We start from the raw sequence: 26,952 nt of genomic DNA on the forward strand, positions 1-26,952 counted from the left end.
TGCTGTGAAATTTGTCGTCTGCTAAAATGTCGTCTGCAGAATTTCTAATATTAGCAATTTCTTCGATTTGTTTTTCAAAGAATACTATCAGAATAGCAAACAGTTTGGATCCTGATGAGACACCACGTTCTGTGGCGTCTTATCTGGATCCAAACTATTGCAAAGGTCTTCAAAACTCGGTTCCAGCACTGAAAGTGTTAGACATTGTTCCGTATTCATGAATAACATATGCACACGTTTTTGTAAGCAGAAATTACCCGCCTCAAGTTCCGTTTCAAGAATGACCTTGCAAGTTGTAGATAATAAACGTTCTATTTTAAAATTATGTGTTTCCGCATATCCAACCAATTCAGATCACATTTGTCAAATTAAAGTGTACATAATCCGCATGGCAAGAAAGGTGTGGGTAGATATATCAAATATGATTCTATATTAAACGCCGTATCAGATCAATCACGCCGGCGACACTTGAATGAGTAAGGATTTCGTGTGTTAACGATGATATGTTAATATTCATACTTTTGAAAAATAAAACCCCTTTTGACCCGCCTCATGCGAATATGGGTCTTATGCCATATGCGGCCTACGAAACACGAGACCAGCCTGACATCCGCGCCGTCTGGTTAGAAGCTACGCTGTCCGCTGTAAGTCACGCTTCGTTTCGTGGTCTCATTGGCGGAAAGGGTAGCTCCTTACTAGTCTACATACGGCATAAGACATATTTTCGCATAACGCGACTCAAATGTTAAATATATAGCCCTTATGTCTTTAATCTGTTCGATTTCAACCTTTCACTGATTGCAAAACAGCAGCTACTCTGCGTTGCATATTGAACGAGAACATAAACGCTTAAGGCATTCGTTGTCCACATGGAAATGGGCTCGTTTTGTTGAGTAAGATTTTTCATCAATGTGAATTTTATCTACTGTAATAACAAACGCTTTTTAAAGCAGCAACATACAAATTTATTCTGTCTCTGTAGAATCAACGATATTTTAACAGAGTTTTTTTTTGTAAATAATATTTGTAAAGAAATATTTTTTATTTTTCTGTGTTTTACCCATGAAACCGAAAATTGAAAACACATACTAACATATAAAGAACAACTTTCAAATTCAATGAGACGTTACTAGGAAACATTGCACCGTCTAGACACCGAGTGATGAAGAAAGCTAAAGCTATGTCGACCAGGAGAGAGATATCAAAGACTATGAAACAACCCCAGATTGTACAACCGATATAAATACCAGTCAAACACATGTGTACTCTTGGTGTAAAATTACTTTTAAATAAGATAAATACAACATCAGTTCAAACGAGTTGTGGTATCACAAAAATACAAACAAAATAAATATCTATATCTCAATATTGCACATGGCCTATAATTAGAAATTCGACAATTAAACGAATTTCTATTTAAATTAAATCTACATTTAAAAAAAAAACTAGAAAAAAAACACACATATTTTCAATTCCAATCATGTTCCCTATAATCAGAAAGTTTTAGCATGGCAACAGCGATGAAGCATTATGGGACGGATGACGTCATGTCGATTTTTATACCCGGTTACTTGCTGCCCGGCTTTGTCTTCCCCGGGGACATATATCCTTGACAGCCGGGAACAAGTAAGAAAAAGACAGGCATTCCGAAGAATGGAGCCATCGCATCGCCGGGAGCGCAGATTCGGAGTTCTTATTTTTAACAACATTCAACAGCTATGAATCAATAATTTACGGGAATTATTATGAACAGTCATTCATAATTTAACATGTACACACATCGCAAAAAAAGTTTTTGATCCGAAAGATCTCTGTTTGGAAAATTCTGTAAAACCTGAAACGAGAAAAGCACTATTAAAGAACAGTGTTACACTTTAGCTTAATTAAATGGCCAATATAAATTCACTTAATAAATACCGCTCATATTCTAAAACGCCTTTCATATTATTAATCAATGGCTATGTTAATAGTTTAGATAGTAAATACATTTGTTTCAAAATTAGTCCTATCTATTTATATATTTACTACAATTATGCATACAAATATAACACTACAGTAATAAGAGATATTCAAAATGTGAAAGTATACTAATTGTTTGCAATTTAAAGTATAATAGTACTATTATTTATATAATTCGATCCAAAAATCACACAATCTGGCTTACCAATAAGTAACAGCAATTATTTATAAAATGTTCAATCAAATATGTCTCTGATCGATAGTGGAGTATGTGTATAAAATGTCATACTTAAATTGTATTGTATTTACACGAATAAACAAACAATGACAACCATACCGCTAATATGATATGCAATATATGTGATGCTTGCGACATAAACATATGAGGATAATACTTAGGTTAAACATTATTAACGAATCATTCATATTTTGAAATAAAATTATTTGGTTGAAACGTTCCCCTCTCCATATAGGGGGTGGTATTAAAGCTAGCTACAACCAACCAGTACACTAAACTACTAAGAGATCACTTTTTCAACGTTGAAATGTTACGCTGTTTCACAAATCAATTAAATTTTTGTTGTTTTGATATAAAATGAAATTCAAAAAAATGTCATAAGAAAACATGCATGAAAGTCGTAAAAATCGACCCATCCGACTCGAACCAAGCAGGCATACAAAGCAGGATACGAAAGAGGTACACACTCCTTATACAAAACATTCACTTAAATGGAAAAAACACGTTTTTACTACCTGAAAAGAAAGACTCGTGCAAGTATGAAATTGTACTTTAACCGGTGCTGGGAAACGAGAAAACTACAAGCTACATGTACATATAACGGAAGTCATCGCAATATTGGTAATTTCTACGAAGTTTTGCAACAGGCGCTATAACACACATATATATTGGACGCGGACAGACATACGGACAGAACACACACCGCTGCATGCTTAGAGTCAGTGGATAACAAGAAATCGACGGATCACAAATGGGGGACGCGACCACTTACACTACAGAGCAACGCTTCTATCTCTCGTTACTCGGACAACGTTTACAGAGCTCGAGACGGACATAGACCTAGAGCGCCGCACAGTTTGCAGGCTTTTCTCCGCCATATCTGCGCGCGAATCGGCCTCTTCGATGAGCGCGACAGCTTTTCTATATTTGTTCATGGCAATAGTGGCGACCTCTTCCTGGAACGGCGAACAGACAACATCAAACATCAAAAGCACAACACCGATACAAACCCCGTGCACTGACACACTCTGTGCACTTACACTAGGGAATTCAATTCCTTATAATTCGCACTTCTTTCGATACGGACATAGACCTCGCCCGGCGCACAGTCTGCAGCCCCTTCTCGGCGAAGTCGGCACGAGCATCGGCCTCTTCGATCAGGGCACAAGCCTTTCTATACTTATTCATGGCAATATTGGCAACTTCCTCCTGTGACAATGTACCAGTTGTTCCGTAAGAAAGTGGCATTATATTTTTGTGGCGTGCTTTCCGTGTCAGTACCAAACACTTGAGATTACTATGTATATCAATTACTAAATTATCTTCATTAGTTATGACAAAACGAAACACATCGTGATTTCCGACTTACTATTCATAACTTTTAAAAATTTGATTTTGATAAAATCGCTGCGTGAAACAAATGTCATTGTATTACTTAAACCTTCGCTGAAATAACTATGTCACCAAAACATGTGGTTGTGAATATCACAAACACGTCATGTAATTACTTGAATATACCCGTAATAACAATCATAATACCACCTGGATCTAAAGCCTGCGACGTCAGCGATCTTTTGCATCGAGGCTTTGAATTTCAGATTCGACGAATCGGCAACGGCATAACAGTTAGTGACCAGAGTATTGAAGCCATATTTCAATAAAAACAAATAGACTAGTAATAGTATTTAACCCATTTATGCCTAGCGTCTAGTAAAAAGGCAATGGCAAACAGCGTAGACCCAGATGAGACGCCGCATGATGCGGCGTCACATCAGGGTCTGCGCTGTTTGTTTAAAGGAATTTCTGTAAGAAATAGTCTAAATATAGAAATAAATATACAAGACATCCCTCGTTTTGGAAATAAATTGATCCAATTTAGAAGGATAAGATAGTCCAATAGGCATAAATGGGTTAAAAAAGAAGAACAAGTGGCTAATTATACGTACGGCCTCATCGATCTGTCGCTTGTAGGTCTTGATCTTGATGCTCAATGAGTCGTTAATGCTGGTAAGCTCAGCCAGGTGTCTCTTGTCGTCCTCCATGAGCGCCAGGAGCTCCTTGTACTGGCGCTCGAACTTGCGGGCGTTAGCCTGGGCCTCGCGCTCGCGGCGCTGCTCGGCTTCGAACTCGGCCTCGAGGTCGCGGATCTGAAAGATTGTACATCGTGTTGACATTGAAACGTGTTATGGTAGACATGTGCGTTCGAACCGATTTTATAAAGCATGTGGGTTTGCTGTTTGTGTGCATATTATATGCTTATTAAGTGCATAGTTTGTCATCTGTAAGACAGCAAAAAAATGTTCATACAAAATGTCGCGAATTAGTATAAAAAGGGGCATTTCTATTTTAAATGCGGACATCTAAATTAAACAAAATAAATTAAGATATTTTTTTCACATCAGAGTATACAAATCAAATGCTTCAAATGTTCTGAAAATAATTATAGAAAGCAGAGAAACAACTTCATTGTTTTTCAATATCAATTTACTTAACGTTTCGGTCAAAGACCTTCATCAGGAGTAAAACATTTGAAATAAAGTCACGGAAATGACGTTCTGCGTAATTCTCTCTCTTTTCTTAGACATTATCACTTTATAACTGTCAAACATGTAAAAGAAGTCCGATCTTATTAATTCATCATGCCCTTTAAACATGGCGAAAAAAGCCGTGAGCGCCTACCCTGGCCTGAAGCTTGGAAATCATCCTCTTGCCCTCGCGGGTGGCAAACGCCTCGGCTTCCTCCAGACGGATGGTGATTTCGCGGATCTCGATCTCCAGCTGCTTGCGGAGTGACTCGGCGTTCTTGTAGTTGTCCTGTTCCTGTCGGAGCTCCTCGGCAAGTCGGTTGACTTCAGCCTGGAGCCGGTCGGCGCGCTCCTCGGCGGCGGTGCGGCCGTTGAGGGCGTCGTCGAGGTCGGCCTGCATTGCGGCGATGTCGGCCTCCATGCGGCGCTTGTCGTTAGTGATGGAGGTGATCTGAATGGAGAGTTCGGACACGCGGACGGTGGCGTCCTGGAGTTCGTTCTCGGCGTTCTTGCGGGCACGCTCAGCCTGTGGTAATAATCAGGGCACATTCGTGTGAACACAAATAAAACATGACTAACAAAACATGGATAGTACGGGCGAAAGTTTAACAAAGCAGAAATTCACCGAAATCAGGTTTTTAAAACAATTAACGGTTAGCCATGTTTATAGTTTGAACAAGACATTATTTTAAGCATTCAGAAATTTGTACTCATCCTGAACGAGTACACGCTGTACGTTTTTATTGCATAATTGCTTAACGTTTGATTTAAAATATAATGAACATAGACAACGTCGAGTGCGAAATAACATTAAAGTCAGTCCGTGTAACAACTTCGATGCAGTCTACTTACACTTTCCAGGAGAGTTCGGACATCCTCAAGCTCGGTGGCCAGAGCGATGCGTTTCCTCTCGGAGACGGACAGCTGAGAGCGAGCGTCGTCAAGGAGACGGCTGGTGTCCTCGAGTGCCGCCTCGAGTTCCTAAAAATAGGCGGGTTTATAGTGTCAATCATGCATTTAATAATTAGCTATGCGGTTTAGCCGATTGCTTGAGTCAGCGTCATAAAAAAATTCAAACATTCAAATTATACTCAAATGCCTTGATATGTAAAGCTTCTCTTTCTTAGCATGACTATTTGAATTAAAGTTTATTAAAGCTTTCATCTACTTTAATGTGGTATCTTGGGAAAACAAATTAATGAATACACCAACTATATATTTTAACACAACCCTTGTTTCGAGCGCTAAGAATCATTAACACAAATTTGCTTTTTAATATTGTATCCATATGTCTTAGACAAATTTATGCAATTTAATGAGAAAAACAGACGGCAATGCTTATCAGACATGCAATATTTTATGTAGGTAATTAAACATACATTACTCCTTCAACTTAAAGATTTTGCGTGATACGAACAGCTGCTGCTGTTCAAGTAATGTTCTAGTAATGTTCTGTCTTGATTTTTCAAAATGCGATATTTCTTTGTCAACAATAACGTAGCATTAGAGTCAATTTTTGAGCATTTTCGTAAAAACTAAATGCATTTAAATGCAGTCCTAAATGTTTAGCCACAATAAACTGTCAACTGTTGTTATGACAACATGGGTCACAGCCCTATCAACGGCCATTCCATGCCTGTCTTTAACATGGGTCACAGCCCTATCAACGGCCACCCCATGCCTGTCTTTAACATGGGTCACAGCCCTATCAACGGCCATCCCATGCCTGTCTTTAACATGGGTCACAGCCCTATCAACGGCCACCCCATGCCTGTCTTTAACATGGGTCACAGCCCTATCAACGGCCATCCCATGCCTGTCTTTAACATGGGTCACAGCCTTATCAACGGCCATCCCATGCCTGTCTTTAACATGGGTCACAGCCCTATCAACGGCCATCCCATGCCTGTCTTTAACATGGGTCACAGCCCTATCAACGGCCATCCCATGCCTGTCTTTAACATGGGTCACAGCCCTATCAACGGCCATCCCATGCCTGTCTTTAACATGGGTCACAGCCCTATCAACGGCCATCCCATGCCTGTCTTTAACATGGGTCACAGCCCTATCAACGGCCATCCCGTGCCTGTCTTTAACATGGGTCACAGCCCTATCAACGGCCATCCCATGCCTGTCTTTAACATGGGTCAAAGCCCTATCAACGGCCATTCCATGCCTGTCTTTAACATGGGTCACAGCCCTATCAACGGCCATCCCATGCCTGTCTTTAACATGGGTCACAGCCCTATCAACGGCCATCCCATGCCTGTCTTTAACATGGGTCACAGCCCTATCAACGGCCATCCCATGCCTGTCTTTAACATGGGTCACAGCCCTATCAACGGCCATCCCATGCCTGACTTTAACATGGGTCACAGCCCTATCAACGGCCATCCCATGCCTGTCTTTATTTAAATGAGTCTACATGCATGCCATATCTAAAAATTATGTCAAAACATAATGTCAATTAAGTATAACGCCATTAAAAAAAAGTCATCGGTGTAAATAAAAAAATGTGCTGAAAGCATCATCTGACTTAAAAAAAAATATAGGCTCAATCCTGGTTACCCCTTGGCAATTTGATTTTGCAAAAATTAAATACAAGTGATCAATGTTGACGCAAAAAAAAACAACAGAAACCCCAATAAGAACTGCAATCTTAACCCAAAATTAAACCTCAATTCCAGCGGAAATCCGCGTGTGTCAATTACAATTCAATAACTCAAATGCATAATTAAGTCGTGATCTGAGAAAACTGGGCATAATGAATGTGCGTAAAGTGTCATCCCAGATTAGCCTGTGCAATCCACACAGGCTAATCAGGGACGACACTTTCCGCCTAAACTTGAATTTTGGTAAGGAGGGACTTCATTGAAATTAAAAATACCATAAAAGTGGAAAGTGTCGTCCCTGATTAGCCAGTGCGGACTGCACATGCTTATCTGGGATGACACTTTACGCACATGCATTAAGCCCAGTTTTCTCAGAACACGACTCAATTAAAAGGCCCAACGTCTCGCCTACCTTGTTTCTGGCCTGGAGGGACTTGATCTGCTTAAGGTACTCAGCGTTGGCGCGGTTGGCGTTGTCAAGGGCCGCCTCAAGTTCCCGGATGTCGGTCTCGTACTTCTTCTTGAGGCGCGAGATCTCGGACTTGTAGCGGGTCTCAACCTCTATCAGCGTCCTCTGGAGCTCCTCGATGGCGCGCTGGCCGCTCTTCCTGTAACCATAGTAACACAGATTGGGGTTATTTTACGTCTCTTACGATTTTTACTTTACGTTTCCGTCTCGGCGTTAATGGTTTCACTTTAAACGAGCTAAGAGAAAATGCAGGCTATATATGGCTGCCAAAGAAAATGGCCGACCTTCCTGTTACTAAAGCCATATAATGATGTATGAGATAGGGTATTCTACTTCCGGTCACTTCCTGTTTCGACATTCACGGGTTCGCCTTTCGAGTGTTTGATAGAAATTGAAAGTGAAAATGGGCCGCTCTGTCCATAAACAAAGGTAAAAAGTGTACACATTGGGTAACACTTTTGATGTATTCAATATTTATCAATCGACATACGATTATAATAATTGTAAATAATTTATTTTTATGAACAAATTCAATCGCTATTCCTTACGTCATTGTCAACGAATAATTCCCAATATGCACTTTCACTACATCCCCCGAATTTAACAATCTAGCTGCCATTTGTTAAGATTTAATTCTACGAACTGCGCGTTTCGAAAGCAAATCAAACACTCAATGGAGTCCAAAAATATGTACTACTAACAACCTGACCTTCCGCCAAACGCAAACACCCACTGTTTCCTATCTTACCGTAAAGTATTTCCATGAATTAACAGGCTCATTGAGTCAATATTACCGTCGAGATTTCTTCAAAATTGCGCGGCGATAAGAATAGAGCTTACCTTGTGAATAAAGCCATCCTTTGTATAAACAAAAGAAACATAGACGTTCTTGTGTACAAATGTGTTACGAATACACGATATATTCCGCAATTTAAAATGTTTTTACTAAAGTCATGCTATTGTTCTATATGAATTAAGGTTTACAGACTTCTGCAGACGGTTAGAGATCGGTATCTTGTTAGGCATAACGGATGGGCTTTTGTGCGTTATTTTTGTACCACTGTCGGGGGCTTGAAGCGGACTGCATGCTCAAACATATCAAGTTAACCATTGCATCTGTTTTTGGCTTGCGTGTTGATAACATATTTTGATGATTTGTGAATATTTATTCTTGGTAAAGTGTCAAAATAATTTGTTTTTTTTTTAATAATTTCATGTATTTAAATGGAAACAAACATTAATTTAAACAATACAAGTAAAAACATTACAAGTCGACTCATTAAATGTACTTTCCTGACAAAGTGCTTTCGCACACTCTTACATATAATCCCCTTTTTAGTGTATTTCTGCTACAAAATTAAACCCATTTTATTTAACCACTGCATAACATTTGCAGAACTCTCAAGCCTCAAAATACTTAAAATTGTAAGCATTTAACAACATGTAGCAATATCATTTATAACAAACTTTATCAGAAGTTAGATAATATCGAAAGCTCACTAACGGACTTTCCTTGCCAAAGAATACATCATTAATTTTATTTCGTGTCAAAAGCAACGCTACTAGGAAACAAACAACCACAATTATGTACTTTGACTGCTTAATTAATAATTAACCCAGGTAAAAATCTGTCAGTCTTGATATCTTTACGAGAAACTATTTTCCTTGGCACCTATCCAAATATCAGATAGATGGATTCGTGGATATATGAATTCCAGAGAATTAGATTAGATTTTGGTTGTAAAAAAGTCATTAGCTGAGGTTTTTATTCCAATGCTTTATAGCGGCGTATATACATCGATATCGCGCAGAATATATCTTCTCAAAAAATGATCTGTATCAATCGATAAGAAGAAAACGCGAATATTTTCGAGCTCAAAATATTTAAACATGTTTGATTTTGTGCATGATATTTGCACATAGCTGCATTCCTATTACTACAGATGTTTCATTTACATTTATACATTTGTATTCTTCTTGTTTTACGTTAGTTATAAATACATACAAATAATTTTCAGGCTGTTACAATAATTTAAAGAAATGTTTTATCTGCAAAAATCCATATTAAAGGAAAAATGTTTAAACACCCAAACAAACAAACATATTAAGTTGCAACCCTTTCCCATTCAAAAGCAAAATGAAAATGGCTATATGTAACCAGCAAAAAAACAGAAAAGCCTGAGAGTAACTCACAGGATGGCAGTTGAGGTTTGATGCTGTTTGCTGCACATCAGTATCTAAGGTTTGTTAATGAAGCCTTAAAACGTAAATCTATTAAGGTCTTTAATTCGATTTTCTAACGGACTAAAACAGGTCAAAATGCGAATCTGGGTGATCAATTGTTAACTACAAACTAGGACTACAATTAATCTGAGTGGCAAAAAGCTATCTACAAACTAAATCTACAGTAACTATGAGCGGTCAAGGGCGAAATTTAAACTTAAACTACAGTTTATCTGATTTGTAATGAGATTACAACAAACTTAAACTACATCTAATCTGAGTAGGATGGGGCTTAACTAAAAACTTAAACTTCAGTAAATTTTTGTGTGTCGTTACCTGACAGCCTCGATCTCCTCGTCCTTCTCGCGCAGACGGTGTTCCATCTCGGCGCGCAGGGCCTGCAGGGCTGCGTTGGCGTTGGCAAGCTTGTTCTCGGCGTCCTTTAGGGCGTCCTCGGTGTCGCGGAGGGCCGCCGCCAGGTTGTCGCGCTCAGCGGTGAGGGCGGCGTTCGCGGCGGTAAGATCATTGATGCGACGGTTGGCGTCCTTCAGAGCGTTGTTGGCGTCACGGAGTTGACCTTGAAACGATTTGTGGTGGAGATTACTGATGTGGGTTTTTTAAATTTTGGAATGAACATAAAAATTTGGACATCTATTTGATATGGTTGGAAACTTAATTGCGTAATATTTTACGCCTTAAGGTTAAAGCCAATATAAGAATCAATAACATCTTGAAAGTTTTAACTTGATACCAGAGGTGATGACAGGTTTATCGTTGGTGTTTCAAGTTTGAAGCGGGAATTGGGATCGTTTGTGCGTTTAATCGATAGGTTCGAAAAGGCAAGTGATTAATATAAAATGTATAAGGGTTTAGGGCTTAAATGAAAATTAAAGCTATGGGATTGAGGATGGTATGATTTAGGTTTAATAGTGTAAGAAGAAGAACATGAAATGGTATATTGTGTGCTTGTGCACGGTGCTCAAAGCTTTTGTGTGCAGATATCTAATTGTGCTTTTATTGTGTCATAGCTTGTGATCGAGCTTATGACCATCCGAATTAATTTGCATAGTTTTCACTTTAGCCTTATGAATTTTCGTGTTAAAATCAGACACAAATTAAGTTACATACGGGTCTGGAATGCAAAATCATGTAAATTTTATTGATCAACATAAAAAATATTTTTGTAATTATCACTTGACATAGATCCAACATAGATATTGAAAAAATAATGGTACAAAGATTAACTGGAAATTGGAATGCGTTTCATCCCTTCCTATCTTGACCGATAAATGTATCATCAGGATACAATAAAACAGTCCCAAACCATCAAAACTGAGATAAAGTAAAGGAGCTCAAAAGGAAACTCCAGCAAAAGGGTGGCCAAGCATTTTGACACCAGTTTTTATTATTCTCATAATAACAACAGCTCCAATGAAATGAGCCGCAGATTGTTACGTTATCTCTGAATACCATTCGTTTAATGATTCTTTCATGAACGTTCAGTTTGAATCAATAATGATACTTCATCATATTTGTGTTATCGTGTCATGATATAAACCGAGTTCTAAGCGTCTAAACAAGCCATTTTACGTGTGAAATTGAAATCAGCAAGAAAAAGTTTAAATATGCAAATCAACCATGACAACGTACATGACGTTGGAAAATCGTTCAATATCATTATACAAAAGGAGTGATTCATAACTTAAAATGTACTCGCAGTTTCGTATGAAAATTAAACGCGAAATTGCTGTATTAGCTTACGACTATCTTGCTCGTTACATAGAATAGTGAAATAGGACAATGTCCTCACCAAAAGGATAGCATCAGACACGTTGCTTTAAATTAGTGATAGAAATTCCTAAACCGCAGACGATCATTACAAAACGCAAAAAAGCGCCATCCTACCCGAAAGGTGGCCGTTTTCTCGTTCAAGGTTATTGTTCTTCTCAGCCAGCTCGGCGTTGGCGACCTTGAGGCGGTACACTTCCTGCTCCAGCGCGGCCTTTTCGGCGCGCAGGGCCTGGTTCTCGGCGGTCAGGTCGGCCACCTGCTTCTGAAGGGCGGCGTTGTCGTTCTCCAACTGTCTGTTCCTCTTTGTCAGGTCTTGCACGATGATCTGGGTCTGCAGAGGGGAGACACGAAGAAGGTACGATAAGTGTGTGAATAATCTCATTGTATTTCGTAATGCACGATTGTAAACAAAAAGATTTGACCCGTAAATGAAACGTTGCAGTAATAAAAGTTAAACAATAAAGTGAATTTCAAAAAAGCTATGTAATTAAATTTTTGAGGTTGTGGGACAGCTTCGTATTGTTTTTTGTCTGTTCTTATTCTCCGTTTTATCCGCATTTCAGTCATTTCCCATCGGGTCATTTAATCTACTACACATTTCTTTGGTCAGCTGGTTGCAGACTTAACACATACAACAACATGCTGCTTACGTTCTCGAGTTCGATTGTGACCTCTCGCAGTTCGACAGTCAGACGGTTCTTGGCCTTCTCGAGGTTGGCAGCACGCTGGCGCTGCTGTTCCAGAAGGTCCTCCAGTTCCTGGATACGCACGCTCAACTTGCGCCTGACAGAGAAAAGCGGCATCACACGAGCTTTAAAAGCGTATACACCACTAGTACATACATGCACTGGTTACTGTTCACAAGTGTGTGTCCACTTTGAAAATATCACTTTCTGTATTTTTCCAACGATCCTAGTAGTGGGTTTTTACAATCTCAATGTTGTTGTTTAAATATACTCAAGAAAGTAATAACTATTCATAATAATCCTTTTTCATATGAAAGGGCACAATAAAATTAGATCTATAAATATGGACGGGATCACAACGTAGCACCGGAAGTTACCTGAGTTCCTCGTACTCCTCGGTCTTGGAAATGAGGTCCTTCTCCAGCTTAGTCTTGACAGAGGTGAACTCGGCCTGGAGCTTGACGTACTGTGAACGCCATCAAACACTCATGAGGTCAGTAACGTTACACAGGCGTTCGCAATCAATAGTAACACGTTCATCTATTTTTTTAAATAATTTGAATTGTAAGCAAACACAATCCTTTTTTTAAATGAAGTTTATATGTAGTAATTCTCTTATTCGTCTTATGTTGGTTTTAGTCTGTTAACAATAGCAGAATGCCATTAATATACCGACTATCAAAATCATCATAGTATAGTAAAATACATATCATATATTCATGCAGATAGTTTTTAATGGATTAGGAAAGGAGCATTCTTTGCTAAGGGGGCATACCTGCTGCCTGTACAAGGAGGCGTTCTCAGATTCCTCTTCGTAGCGGGCGTTCAGGTTGTCATAGTCGGCCTGGAGAGCAGCCAGCTGCACTTGGAGGTTCTGTCTTTGCTGCAAAGAGGAGGCGTATGACATGGTTATGACACGGGACGGGGAGGCGTGAAACATGGTAATGGAAGACGGTGAAACAGTTGACAGTCAATAAACAAACACATCTCAAATCTTATGGTCATTTGTTATATATTTTGGTATCAGAAAGTTTAAAACGTACCTTAAATCAATAACGATGATAACTTATGCCGTAGACACATTTAAATGGTCATTTAATTAAATCATCTTGCGATTTAATACGTATCTTTATCATCAATAGGGTATCAGATCTATACAGTATACAGTGTAGGGATCATATATAGTATCCGATATATTTTGTCAGTGACAGCGACTTACGTACCCTAGACTCGTCGTCCAGCTGCCTCTTGAGGTCATCAAGGTTGGCCTGGAGCTGCTGGCGTGCCTTGGCCAAGGCGGCGTTGGCGCTGTCCAACTCCTGGTTGGCATGCTGGAGGTCAAAGTTCTCCTTCGTCAGACGCGCCTTGGCGCCGTTGGAGTCGTTCAATTGCCTGCGAGAATACGGGGAGAAAGTATAATAATTGTAGGCAGACTTCTATTAAAAAGGCTAAGATTGTGACGCTGATGTTATAACGTGTGTTTTCGATTCGATGAACAAGGCAGTTATAGCTCTGGTGATTTAAATGACGGCTATTATTATTATTTATTTATTTATTTAATGTAGTTATGTGATATGTATGAGTGCTAGAAGTCGAGTGTGTAATACTCATTATTTCTTTACATACATACTTTTATGTGGAATAAATAGTGAAAAATATATATGATTATATATTTTCAATGGAAGGGAAATATAAGAAATTCGCAATATTTTTCCATCATTTACAACGGTCTACCTGTGTCAGATACGTGAATGCAAATGCAAATACGACTTTATATGGCTTCTAAAAAGATTGAAATCGTATGGTTAACCTACCTGGTGAGATCATCAACCTGGGCCTTAAGGCGGGCCAGGGAGGCCTCGAGGGCTTCAACCCTAGCGTCCGCAGAGGCCTGGAAAGCAATAAACAGGAGCGTTCATATTACTGATGGGTACATCTATATAATCAAGTGTGGGCATCAGGCATTGTCAATGACAAAGTGATAAAATCAGTAGACAGCTTTAGTAGAGAAGTGGAGCTCTCTTTTAAAATTATACAACGCATGAACCAATTGCAAGGAAATTTAACGTTCATACAATGATAACTGTTATAAACCTCTCGAAAAGTAAAATTCTGAAAACAAAAAAAGAAAATATATTCTTGGTCGTATAACAGTGTTATTTAGAAAACAAAATGGCGGTTTCCAAAAAAGCATACATAGAACATACGTTCTGGTACGAATAGAACGAAAGTAAATGATAAAGCTTGGCTTACCTTTCCTTTACCGAGGGCCTCGTTAATACCTTGCAAGTTGTCGATTTCAATAAGGATTTGGCTCTTCTCTTTCTCTACCCTGTGTTATGAACACATAAGGAACATGAGTGGATACACTATTATCTCCTTTTGCATAAAATATATACAACGCATATATTTTAAACTGGTCCTAACTTTTTATCTTATTAGTAGTTCTCATTTATTTATTCACATTCATATCAAATTCGCTCATGCAACAAGAAAAGGATGTTCATATAATAATGACTATGTATTAATTCAAGCGTTCCATGTAATTAATCTTAAACAAATACCTGTCATTTTAAATTAAATTTTCCTCTGTTACAAGTCACTGTCATTTGAGGCATAGTAAAAATAAACAGGTGAGGAAACTATCATGATTAAATTTCGGATAAAGCTCTTTGCAGTTACTTGCTCTTGTTGTCGGATATATACTTCACATATCTGTATATTACCATACCAAAAAAACATTCCACAGTTGCCTCTCTTTGACACATTGAATGATAAGCAAGGGAGACAACTATTATTGTTTCTTTTTAGGTTTCGGATAAAGCTCGTCGAAGTTACCTGTTCTTGTTCTTGGAGAGATAGTCGACCTGGTCGGAGAGGTCGTTGAGGGCCTCTTGGTGCTTCTTGCGCATGCTGGCCTCCTGTCCCTCGTACTGGATGGTCAAGAGTTCGATGTCCTTGCGCAGTTTGTTGACTTCAGCGTCCTTTTTGCGTATCAGGTCAGCCTGTCATCAAGGGAAATAATCGTGAGCGGCTGATGATTGTATGATGCAAGGGAGGTAACTGGACGACATTGTGGCTAATTATATAAATAAGATTATTGTTCATTAGACAAAAATCAGCTAATTTATATACGTATTCAGTTCACTTAAACGTGGATTCACCATTGGACTTTGGACTAAATTTAATTTTATGCAACACTGTTTTAGCATTATGTGAACATATTTGTTTGTTTTGATTTTGAAGGACCAGTAGACATGTTTTATATAGTCGAAACGTATTGTACTTAAGGGTGTCGCGTTTAAACGTTTAAACGGTCGCGTTTCGTGTTTGCTGAAAAACGTTTACTAAAACAGTAAACGTTTAAACGACAGTCAATATCAATATAATAAATATTGGGTTGCAAATAACGTAGCCGACTAGCCGTACGAAGTATATCGATGAAGAACTGCGAAATCCGAGTACTTGCGGTAAATCTGGGCTACCGAACTCGGCACTAATGTATTTCTGATTGGTTAGCGGATGGCACAGCCATGAACGGAAACTAACGGAAAATCTTCCCTACTTTCCGAAAATCTTACAACTTGGCAACGAAACAGTGCATATGCCGCCATCTTGAAATATTTTAATGGATTGATTAGCGAAGTAAAACACAGCGGTAGCATGTTTAAAAGCAATAATTTAACCAAATTATATATTGATTACGTTTTTGCTAGTTATTTTCTGCGGTCAACCGATATGCACATTCCATGTGCAAAATACGTGTCGTTTTCGGAAACAGTATTTTTCATCGATATTACATTATTTTCGACGTTTTTTAAGTTATTTTTATAAAATGACGAATACACATGTGGTGATACGGATGGTCTGTATTATAATATTGTATGGTTTTAATATGACGTCATTGCGCGAATGGGATATGCACTGAATATTACTTCCGGAAATAACTATATTCAGTTAGGAAATGCGATGGTACTGATGCTTTTTAAACGGACATAGGGTGACCGTTTAAACGGTAACGTTTCGTTTATTTCATTTCGTTTAAACGTTTAGAAAAATCTGTAAACGTGATACTCTTAATTTAATTTGTACTATCTAACAATATTCAGTCATGGAAAAAAAATCGCAGTTTGTTTGCAGCATACTAGTATTTTGTTTCATGTATATTTGACGTAAATCTTTAAAACATGAATATGAATTAACATATAAACTCGATAAAGGCATGGTCCATCAGTTTGAAGAATTCCTTCATGATACGGGTTTGAACACAAGGAGTTCGTGCTTATCAGTTTCGGTCTGGGAATCTCGTGTTTATGGTATCAGCGTTCGTCGGAGGAATTTAAATTCCAGGCGGACGAGATTGCAACGATTTGCGTTTAAACAGACGCTGTAAAACTTGACGTTGTATCCGTGATGGCATGAGGTGTGTTTTGGTGCGAAACGAAGGGTTGTTGAAAAGTGTTCACGATAAACATTAATAAATTGTTCATTTACACAATGTTTCCATTCAGTCTAGTCCTACTTTTTGTTGATGGCAGGTAAAATACATTATTCATTTTCAAATGTAAATCGCTTCCAATATATATGACTGAACACTTTCCATTCGGTAAAGTTATAAGATGCGAGCCGATTGCCATCGATCTTTTGCTTTCATGTTGTAGCACAGCATATTCGGTTAGGCTAATTTTTCATAATAAACCGATATCTGATAACCTTATCAGATAATCTCCCATTATATCATTATCAAGTGCATCTTGAGAATGATCTAACTCACGATTAAGTTCACGTGCTGCAGTATTCACATCTCATTATGTTTAAGCCACTTAGCTTAAAAGGGACAGTATATCCGTTAATGGCAGATGTTAAAAATGGATTTGGAATATGTGCAGGGTATAACGGTGCTATAGTGCACGTGATAGCACGCGCACCATAAGGCGGAATGAGCCTTGAACACATACGTTATCTGTCAGCAAAATACACGTGCATACTTTCCTTGTATGGGATTAAATTGATATAATACTATCTAATTCAGACATAGCTTTTTATAGTGCCAAAACCTGCTTCAACATACTGAACAAAAGAAAACTGGTATTGTACAATAACAATTTGTAGTGTAATAAATGTATTATAGTGTAAATACTTGAAAACCAACAAATTTGATGTTAGACATTTTTTAGTTTTAAAATCCTAGATACATGTTTATTGCATATTTGAAAATTGTTTTAACACTTGAAAACCTAACAAATTTGATGTTCGACATATTTTAGTTTTTAAATTCCTAGATTCATGTTTTAGTACATATATTACAATTGTTTTACTGGTCAAATTGTTTTAGCTCCATCTTTAAGTTCCCTTGTTAATCAAATTGTGTTAAAATCTGATCAAACACTGTCCATTAATTTATACCCATTTTAAGAATGTGTTTTAACATCCCTTCATAAAGCAGATTTTAATTACCCGATTAACAAAATATCCTTTAGATCTTATTTGTATTAAGTGTACATAAAGTATAGTGTATGGATCATGATTATCTTATGATGTTTTTTTAAGTTTGTCATGTCAACATTAAAAGTCTCTTGTAAATCTTTTCAGATTGGCAATTTACTGTATTTTAAACTGTGTTATGTATGTGATTATAAACTGTGTACATTGATGAGACTATAATAAATCAATCAATAAATAAATAAATAAATAAATAAATACTGCTTTCAAAAGCAAACAGCGCAGACCCTGATGAGACGCCGCATCATGCTGCGTCTCATCTGGGTCTACGCTTTTTGCCAAGGCCTTTTTTCTAGACGCTAGGCATAAATGGCTACATGAACGTTGCTGCACGCGCAATCACTTTTCTGAACGAGTCTGTTGCACATTGCCCGGGTACTTACGTGGACGCTGGATGAACCGGTGGACTCCTCGAGTCTGTCTGAGAGCTGCTCGATTTGGAAAGAGTACTCCGCGCACTGTTTCTCAAACTGAAAGAAGAATAAAAAGTTAATCGATTAATCAGAATCTTCTTAAATATATTGTATGACCGATGTTGGTGATGTTTTCATTGTTAGTGAACAATGTTTGGTTAACATAAGAATATTAATCATTTCTCTGAATAGTGCAAAAAAAAGAAATGTAGTAATTATCAGAACATTCAACCGCTTATTTATTTATGTTTTTTTTTTCATTGCGTATAATGTCATGGCTCTAAATTATTGGCAATGTTTTGCATGTTTATAACGACTATTATAATATCGATTCTAATATCATGGAATGATGTACATGCAAACTGTACATATTGTTAAAACAAGCTACATAATAATTCTGAAAAATATAACGGCCATTGAAGAAAGAAACGTTGTTACGAAGATTCCAATAAGTATAAAGTGTTGGGACTAAGCAACCTAACGGTCATAGAAATACAAATCTACGAAACGGCCTTGACCATAATACCGTTTAATGTGTATTGTCTGATAAACAATATCGATTTGAAATTCATTTTATGAAGCTTTCGGGTATGTTCTAATTAAAAAATGAAAGGGAATATGTTTGTGCGTTTTCATTATTCACTATTCAGGCCAGGTGTTTCAAAGGTATAACCAACAGCTAATTTCCTCAGCAGCGTTTTTTTTTATCTTGATTCGCTTATCCCGCAAAAGACGGAAGATTGTTAAGTTAACAATATAAATCAGAAAGCTGTTGGCACTTCTTATGATCCCTAAGCTACTTAGAATGTCCTAATGTACAATGGAATTACTCTCCTATCTACCTGAGAAAAAAATGCGCATAGCGATATTTTTTTCTTCTGTAAGTCTTAAACATGGCAACGGTTGCTACGCATGTTTGAGTATAATTGAAAGAAGCAGACATGTACAACCTACAAACGATTCCCGAATTTCAGCTGAAGAAGCACATAAATGAAGCGAGTCGATCTTATCTGTCGGGTAGATGTGGGAGGAAAATTAATGAGAATTGGCAGGTTATTAGTTCATTGGTATTTTTACGTCATTTTACAACCACTTTCTATTAGCGTTCTCTACAATAAGCGTGTAATGTATAATAACGGGTAATTACACAGGTGAAGGTTAAAGACTGTTTAACGAGGTACTTCAAATTCACAGTGTCATGGTCGATGTCGCCATCTTGCAAGTCGCACTGCTGGTTTTAGCAATGGTATAAAGTCAATTATATGGCGTGATTGAATTTTCCCAAATAAAGTGTTTAAAAATGAATATACGATGTCTGGTCATCCTAAACTTAGGTAGGCGTGTATTATTTGCAAAATTGTTCCCTTGGTTTGTTGTTTAACCTCTGTTTGCATATGTTATTGCATAATTTTCTTAACATGATGAGTGTTTTAATTCCTTATATTCAAAACGTCGAACGCGTTACAACGCCTTTCTCGAGCTCTCCGCTGTGTGTTGTGCGAGAACTGGCAAAAAAAGATGATAGGTGTCTGATTGGCCGATGGAAAAACCATCTAATAACGTATGTTGAGCCCTAGTATCAATTTCACTCGCGTGAGGATCTTGTTTGTTATCATATCTCTCGCAGAGGGCACGAACATTCCAGAAATCAAACTTTTCTGTAGTTTACGCCTTTATCGAACTTACAAATATTCATTCTGTTTAAATATGTTTTAAGTCAATTTGTTCAGTTGGTAATATGATTGTGAAGACTCTATGTTCTATACACAGTTTATATAAAGAAAATCTCAATGTTTGAGTTAATAATCGACGCTATAATTAATACTATTAATTCCGTAGTGCCCCAACACTTAACAATATGTGTTAACATGATATTTTTATTGAAACGTGTAAGTATAATATAAACACTCATCTTTGTTTCTCATAGATATTGCATAGAATGGTACAAACTCATCCTAGAAATTCCTCAATAAAATTATATTTATGTTATTTAACAGGTAATCATAAAGTATTCTCAATAAATAAACAACCTTGGGCAACAAACTAGGCTCACACTAAGTCGAACACCCATAACTGCAAATTTTCTACCAACACCAGATATAACAACTACGGCACAAATAACTTGATTGCTTTGTTTTCCCCTAAATTGACAATGCAAATAAACTTCGGTTCATTGACGAATATTATTGCCAGTTATTTCGCATCTGAAGTAACTAAAATCCCGCTGATTTTGCAAAAAGAGCGTCACTTGAGAAGGAATCATGCTGGAAACGAAAACAAATATTTACATGGACGATGAGAGTGACGCACTGACATATTCTGGGAAATTCCTTGGCAGCGACTACTACCTTGAAGCAGAATTCGAAACTAACAGCTGACTACAGCCATGGCGAATGGGAAGGGGGGGGGGGGGGACAGATTTGTTTTCTCTTCTAGCATTTAATACTCAAATGCCTGATGATGATCGGCAGATAAGACAGAATGTGTTTTTGTAAATTCATAAAACACCTTGATCGATTTTACAAGCGCTCATGTCTGGGGAAGGAGAAATTAAGTTTACTTTGCTGCATATTTTCTAAGACCGAAGGTGCGACTAAATCAATAGACGCCTGTCATACAAATATTTCTTGTTAAAGATATACAAGTATTTGGACAATGAGTGTACTAACTTAAGATACGTGATGATTTTTACCGGTAAGTCGCGATTACTTAAAACTGTCTGACACTTACCGGTAATCTAAAACGCATGAGTAAGTGGTCATGTTTTCGTGAATATGCTAATGTAATTAGTCACACGGTAATGAAATTATCAAGACACTGAGTCATTTTAACGAAAATAGAAAACATCTACCACAACATGAAGAATATATTTTATGTTTGTCTCAAAGATATCCATGCATAGCCGCTGGAGTCTTATACTTAAAGTGTAGGCCAGCATATTCAGCCATTGATTGAATATGAAAATCTTATAAATAATTTATGTGTAATGCTTATCTTAAGTTATTGCTTGCCATATGTTTTCAGAACATGTTCATCAATACATTAAAAGGTTAAATGTATTTGTATCAATAAATAAACATTTAGTTTGATAAATAATAAATAGTGACCAAGATCATTAAAAACATCACAAGACGGGGTTGTCGTCACTCTGAAGATGCACTGGGTATTACAGCAATGCTTAGTATCAATATGACGTAGAGCCGAGTGTTATAACACATAGTCACTGGAGGACGTTGTTTAGGCAATGTTAATGACGTAAAAGCACCTACCCTGAGGCGCATGTCCCTCTCAGAATCCAGGGCATCTTCCAGCTCGCGGCATCGAGCCTGAAACCAGAAGCAGTATAATATATTGCAACAATTTTAACGTTGTCGTCAAATCGATGTCTGTCTGTCATATCAATAACTCTGTTGATATTCTTGTAATATCGAATACCTTGTTGCAATATCAAACTCATTTTGCAATATCAAAAAATCTGTTGCGAAATTAAATATTGCTGTAATATTAAATAAATTATTGTAATAAATTTTAATTACAAAGTTCAAAGTTTTGTTCATGTAAAGAGAAAAATGTAGTTAAACATGTTGAAAACAAAACTGTCTTTAACTGACATTTTCAGAATCATGCAATTGCAATGAAATACTATACACAGCCTATAACTAACTGTGATTATTTATTGCCATATTATAAAACCATGCATAAACACAAATTTAAATAGGTAAAGAATGCAATATAATTAAATGTACACATGCTTCGCAGTTCTTTAAACATAACAAAACGTTTATTTTTTAAAGCTAAGAGAACGGAGATAAACAATACTCAGGTCAGTAAAAACGCATACAGGTATAATCAAAATGGTTCTGTTTCGGAAAACAAACATACATTTGACGAAGTTTTGTCCTCATACTGTGTTGTATAGATAATGTCATATTTTCCGTTGGCATAAACAATACAAATTGCCCGCACGAAATTACATTAAGCGAACATGACTTGACTCGCATAATAAATACAATAACCTACGAATGGGCTTTATGAATCATCATACAATTATCATATATTTAAACTTTAATCGTTGTGATGTATTTGATAACATTTTCACTTACAATTTAATTATCCTAAGTGGATAACGACTAAGTCAAATTTGGAATTGGAAAAAGGGATGACTGCAAAGGCGACAACACTTTAGAAAAACCGTCAGACCATTATAACGTCTGCAATTATTGACAGGTTTTAGACGTTTATAAACGTATTTCGAGCATGAGGCATGTGACGGCATAATCGGGAACTCGTGCAGTGGATGGCAGCAGGAGTGGGAAGTACCAGGATATACCTGATAGCGGTGTTCTTCGTCCCGCCAAAACTGATCTTTTGCTTGAACAACGCGGGTTGAATTTGAAATATCGTGTTCAACATTTTCTGAGCTTTCAACTTGTTTTCCGTTAACAGTGATTATTTTCTTCACAATTCGTTTTGTTGTTGTGGAGGCGCCTCCTTCGCCAGAGGATGTTGTTGTTCTAGTCTAAAGTGTTGTACAAATCAATACACAATAATTGATGAGTCACATCAGGTGACGTAACATCACATTTGAACTCCCTCTGCAAGAACACGCAGACGAAACAAATAAGCATGCTAAGCTGCACATACATAAACGAAGATCACGTGTTTGTTATGAGTTCAAAGGAGGTCAAGCTCATAAATCAAGTAACTCATAATTTCAATACACATCTTCATTTAATTTTATCATTGAAATGACTCGAGTATGTCTAGCTTATACTTAACAATATAGTGTTCTACTTGACAAGAAGTAATTGTTAACTGTTTAGCCGCAATCTACAAGTACCCAACATAATTATTTTTTATTTATAGTTGGACATATCTTTCAATGATATACTATACGTGGCTTGAAGAAATGTAGGCCATAAATAATTGGATCAACAAGATTCATTCAATCAAGTGTTCACGTCTGAACCAGCAAACACTCACACCAAGACTGCGCCAATATCCGAAGAAGAAATGTCCTGACGAACTGCTAATTAGTTACATATCCTAGACTTATAGATGGCACGTGAGTCCATCGTTAATTACGTATTATGTAATAATAATAATAGGCAGTTATCTGTGAGATCAATAACTAGTGCAGTCTACCAGGAAGACGGAAATAAGATCAGGAACTAGGACTAAGCAGTCAAGGGTTTAAAAAAAAATATTTTGAGATGGACATTTCGATTTGTTTCAGTGCACGAACAATGTCATCTTAATCATCGCAAGGATCGTAGATAGCATAAAGCTTGTCAGTGGTACTAAAACTCACTTATGTGTGCAGTAATTGATGCATATGTTTGTTGTCAGTTATCATTTTATCATGCGCCTCGCTACCGCTGATGAGCCAAACCAAACTGAATACCTGGAATGCTTAGCGTAGGAATACAGTCATTACACCTGAGTGCGCGCTCTCCATAAAAGGAGGTAGCTTGTGCTATTAATAGAATCGCATACGTCACAAGATGGCGGATGCTCGGAAATTACCAGAGTTCACTGCGGAACTATGCCTTAAGCTATTACCTGTATAAAAGAGGTTTAACGTGCTGTATTATATGCACATGCCTTTCTTGTATGCTTTTGACAAAATAGAAATGCATATCATTATAAGGAGATATCGCGAAAATGCACTATGAAAACTAATTCAAATGCTTCACTTTTGATTTAAGTTCAAACAACTGCTTGAACGATTATCAAAACATTTTGAAAACAATTAGACAATTAACCAACGAACGAAAACACTCTGCTTTCATTGATAAAAACAAAACTTAAAAACATGCAGACTAATTGCACGCGTGATGCCCTACTTTCGTTTTTCTAAACTTTTATTTGACACCCGTCCCACTTCCGTCGTGGTCGATCTGTGTATGACTTGTTTTGTTAATACCTGCCACCTTGTCATCGCAAGGGATAATATAATACAAAATAGACGTTAAACGGATCAATTCTATTAAATGCATTTTGAATTTGCTCTACAGTTATCGTAGTATACTTTCTTTCGCCTGTAAACTTAGGTTTTGGTGTTACACAATGGTAGATTATAGTAAATATGCATATCTGTAAAACATTTTCTATAAATTGAGCAGTGTTAGCATAAAATGATTAGGCATTAACACATTTAATTGCCTTAATGTGTCATATTTAGTATTTATTAATGTTGTCACTTCTATAGAAAGAACACAGAAATAAATATGCTGCGAACAATCTTAAGTTCCTTCCCCATACAGGGAAGTCACCGGGTGGCACCTCTAATGTTGTCATGGTTACAGTCATTTCCGGGTAGCAGGTGCGCGATTGTTGTGAAACCAATCCGCCATAGGTAAACACTGAGGAATTTGGAATGTTTTTGATAGTATCTTTACCGTGATAAACCCTAACGAACCATTTGATCGTAGGATATCCATAATGTAAACATTTATGCACCAGTCGTGTGGAGAAAAACATCTTAGCTCATCAATAGCGTACTGAATACAATCATTCGATAATCTCAGTTTCAACTTTTTTCTTCTCAATATGTTGTGTATGTAGACACTTGGTTAATATAATTGACTTTGAGTCTATACTTCAGTGAAACTATAGAGAATCGATCCTATACCAAAAGTATATTTTACGTTCGTCATACATTTTACCTTTCCTGTATGTTATATCCATAGTTGTTTAGGTATCCCGTTAAACACAGTACATTTTTAAATAATGTGTATCTCCTTTGAACTCATGATAAACAATTGTTTATTAAATCCATTAACATCAACCCGCTTTTTGTCGTTGTACAAATGACACAAGCACACACGAGCACGAACACTGTGAAAGCAGAATAAGCGATTTGGATCTTGCATCCATGATAGCTGAAAGCAAAACCTATTAAGCACAAATACAATCCATTGTAAACACACCACACATAGCAATCAGTAAACAATTGTAATGCCTTATTACATTTACAATGATACAGTTAAACGTAAATTTTGAAGCGCATACATGTTAACTGCTGCTTTAACTTAATGATTTACAAGGCCTTCGAGCTTGTATCTTATTGTCTTCAAAATATGTTGTAAAAACCTTACATCATTTGTTTTGAACAATGAAACAAAATGATTATGTTAGTTTTTCTTATATTAAACAGTTACATATTTTGGTAACTTCATGCAAATAATAGTTTATTGGAATGAAATACATGGTTCTTAGAAGTATGTATATCGGATTTTCTGTAAAGGCATTGATTGCAAATAAGATACGACGTGTAGCAAACTGACAGGCTGTTAATACATATAACCAAACATTCTATTTACTTGAGCCTATTTTGAAAAAAAAACACACACACAATTTCGAACATAAGCTACGTTAAAAACAGCGAAACCAACGACATGAACACGTGTTTTACCTCGATTCTGTTTTGAGTGGACGGTGATGAACCCCTGTACACATTGTATGTCCTGGAGATACGGGTCACTTTGTGGCTTGAAGTATCGTCCCAGCTATCCATGGCTTCGGTGGTTATGAGGTTTAAACTCAAGAAAAATAACTAAATTACAAGGTAACGAAAACTAACGTCCCTCCACTGCAGGTTAACAATGTTCACTGCGCCTAGCGTTGCGTCTCAGACAATGGACTTACTCTTGACTTCCCGAAATACAGTTCCTTAAATACCGGTGTACATTAAGTTATATAGCAGAGTCGGCATCCAGGTGGCGCTATTTAAAGATATTTACCTGAATTTCTGCGAGGGGAGTGAAATCAGATACACACTCTTGCTTCCAGAAAATCGACGTTGGGGTACACTGACGTAGCACGTTATCTTGGCATGGCTTCGCAACGCTTACCTTATGATTTTGTAGGTGAAATAGAGGAAAGGGAAAATTGAGAGAGGAAGCGAAATTCCTTCTGTCGCATTTATTAATTTTGACAATTGCGGAAGCTTAAGCATTGCCCGTGAAGTTTTGTCTACCATGTATATAAGATGCACGAGGGTGTTGGTAGAATTATGTTTACACTCTGAGACTTGTTGCATTATTCTAAGTTTGCACTTTAGTGTGTGCTGTATTGGTTATTAATAGAATCCAAATGTTATTACAGTATTTAATAGTATGGCTTGTAATTTGCTCCCGTCTGAAGGTATGACAAATTTATACCGTTCAAATACAGCCCACGTGGTTCTATTTTAATATTTTTTATTGGGCGTAGGTTTCTCTTGTTGTAGTTTCCGATGATTACGAAGACATAAGAAGATATGATTTTTTTTTCAATTTTATCATCATTTGGATGAATCAAATGAGGCTTACGCCCTTAAGTGAATTCATGTGCATTAAGCCACAGCTTCTAGTGGGTTTGAAATTTCAGTATACATGTCGTGTATGATAATTTGTTTTGTTTAATTTGGTATAAAACTAATGAAAAGACAAACGGATGTGATGAAATCAGTATATGCGTTCGTGTCATTATATTCTGAGATTAAGTATTCTAGATCAAGTCAATATACTATATGTGCATGTTATTGCCGT

At 37.1% G+C, this 26,952-nt stretch overlaps 1 protein-coding gene across 2 annotated transcripts; it reads right to left on the reverse strand.

Annotated features, from left to right (window-relative positions):
- Window positions 1-941: 941 nt before the first annotated feature.
- LOC127877361 (paramyosin-like) lies at window positions 942-26,100 on the reverse strand. 2 transcript variants are annotated; one of them, XM_052423112.1, is made up of 18 exons: window positions 25,836-26,100; window positions 21,688-21,744; window positions 18,389-18,475; window positions 15,342-15,508; window positions 14,757-14,835; window positions 14,318-14,394; window positions 13,727-13,895; window positions 13,279-13,386; window positions 12,881-12,969; window positions 12,468-12,600; window positions 11,932-12,148; window positions 10,363-10,603; window positions 7,747-7,942; window positions 5,575-5,703; window positions 4,877-5,248; window positions 4,144-4,344; window positions 2,970-3,153; window positions 942-1,834 (listed from the first exon to the last, which is right to left on the reverse strand). In XM_052423112.1, the coding sequence occupies exons 1-17, from the start codon at window positions 25,935-25,937 to the stop codon at window positions 2,971-2,973; spliced, it is 2,607 nt and encodes an 868-aa protein (XP_052279072.1). In that variant the 5' UTR covers window positions 25,938-26,100; the 3' UTR covers window positions 942-1,834; window position 2,970. The 2 variants fall into 2 exon arrangements, with proteins under 2 accessions (XP_052279072.1, XP_052279073.1); XM_052423113.1 differs by lacking the exon at window positions 2,970-3,153 and adding an exon at window positions 3,238-3,406.
- Between the last annotated feature and the right edge of the window lie 852 nt (window positions 26,101-26,952).

Source organism: Dreissena polymorpha, chromosome 4 (assembly GCF_020536995.1).
Source record: "Dreissena polymorpha isolate Duluth1 chromosome 4, UMN_Dpol_1.0, whole genome shotgun sequence".
Taxonomy (NCBI): Eukaryota; Metazoa; Mollusca; class Bivalvia; order Myida; family Dreissenidae; genus Dreissena; species Dreissena polymorpha.

Excerpts from the sequence above, each read along its gene's own strand:
- LOC127877361 (XM_052423112.1), bottom strand. The coding sequence starts at position 25,937 with ATGGATAGCTGGGACGATACTTCAAGCCACAAAGTGACCCGTATCTCC. Across the intron at positions 13,387-13,726 it reads AGCTGGACGACGAGTCTAGG|CAAAGACAGAACCTCCAAGT; the intron begins GTACGTAAGTCG and ends TCCTCTTTGCAG. Across the intron at positions 3,154-4,143 it reads AGCGACAGATCGATGAGGCC|GAAGAGGTCGCCACTATTGC; the intron begins GTACGTATAATT and ends TCGCCGTTCCAG.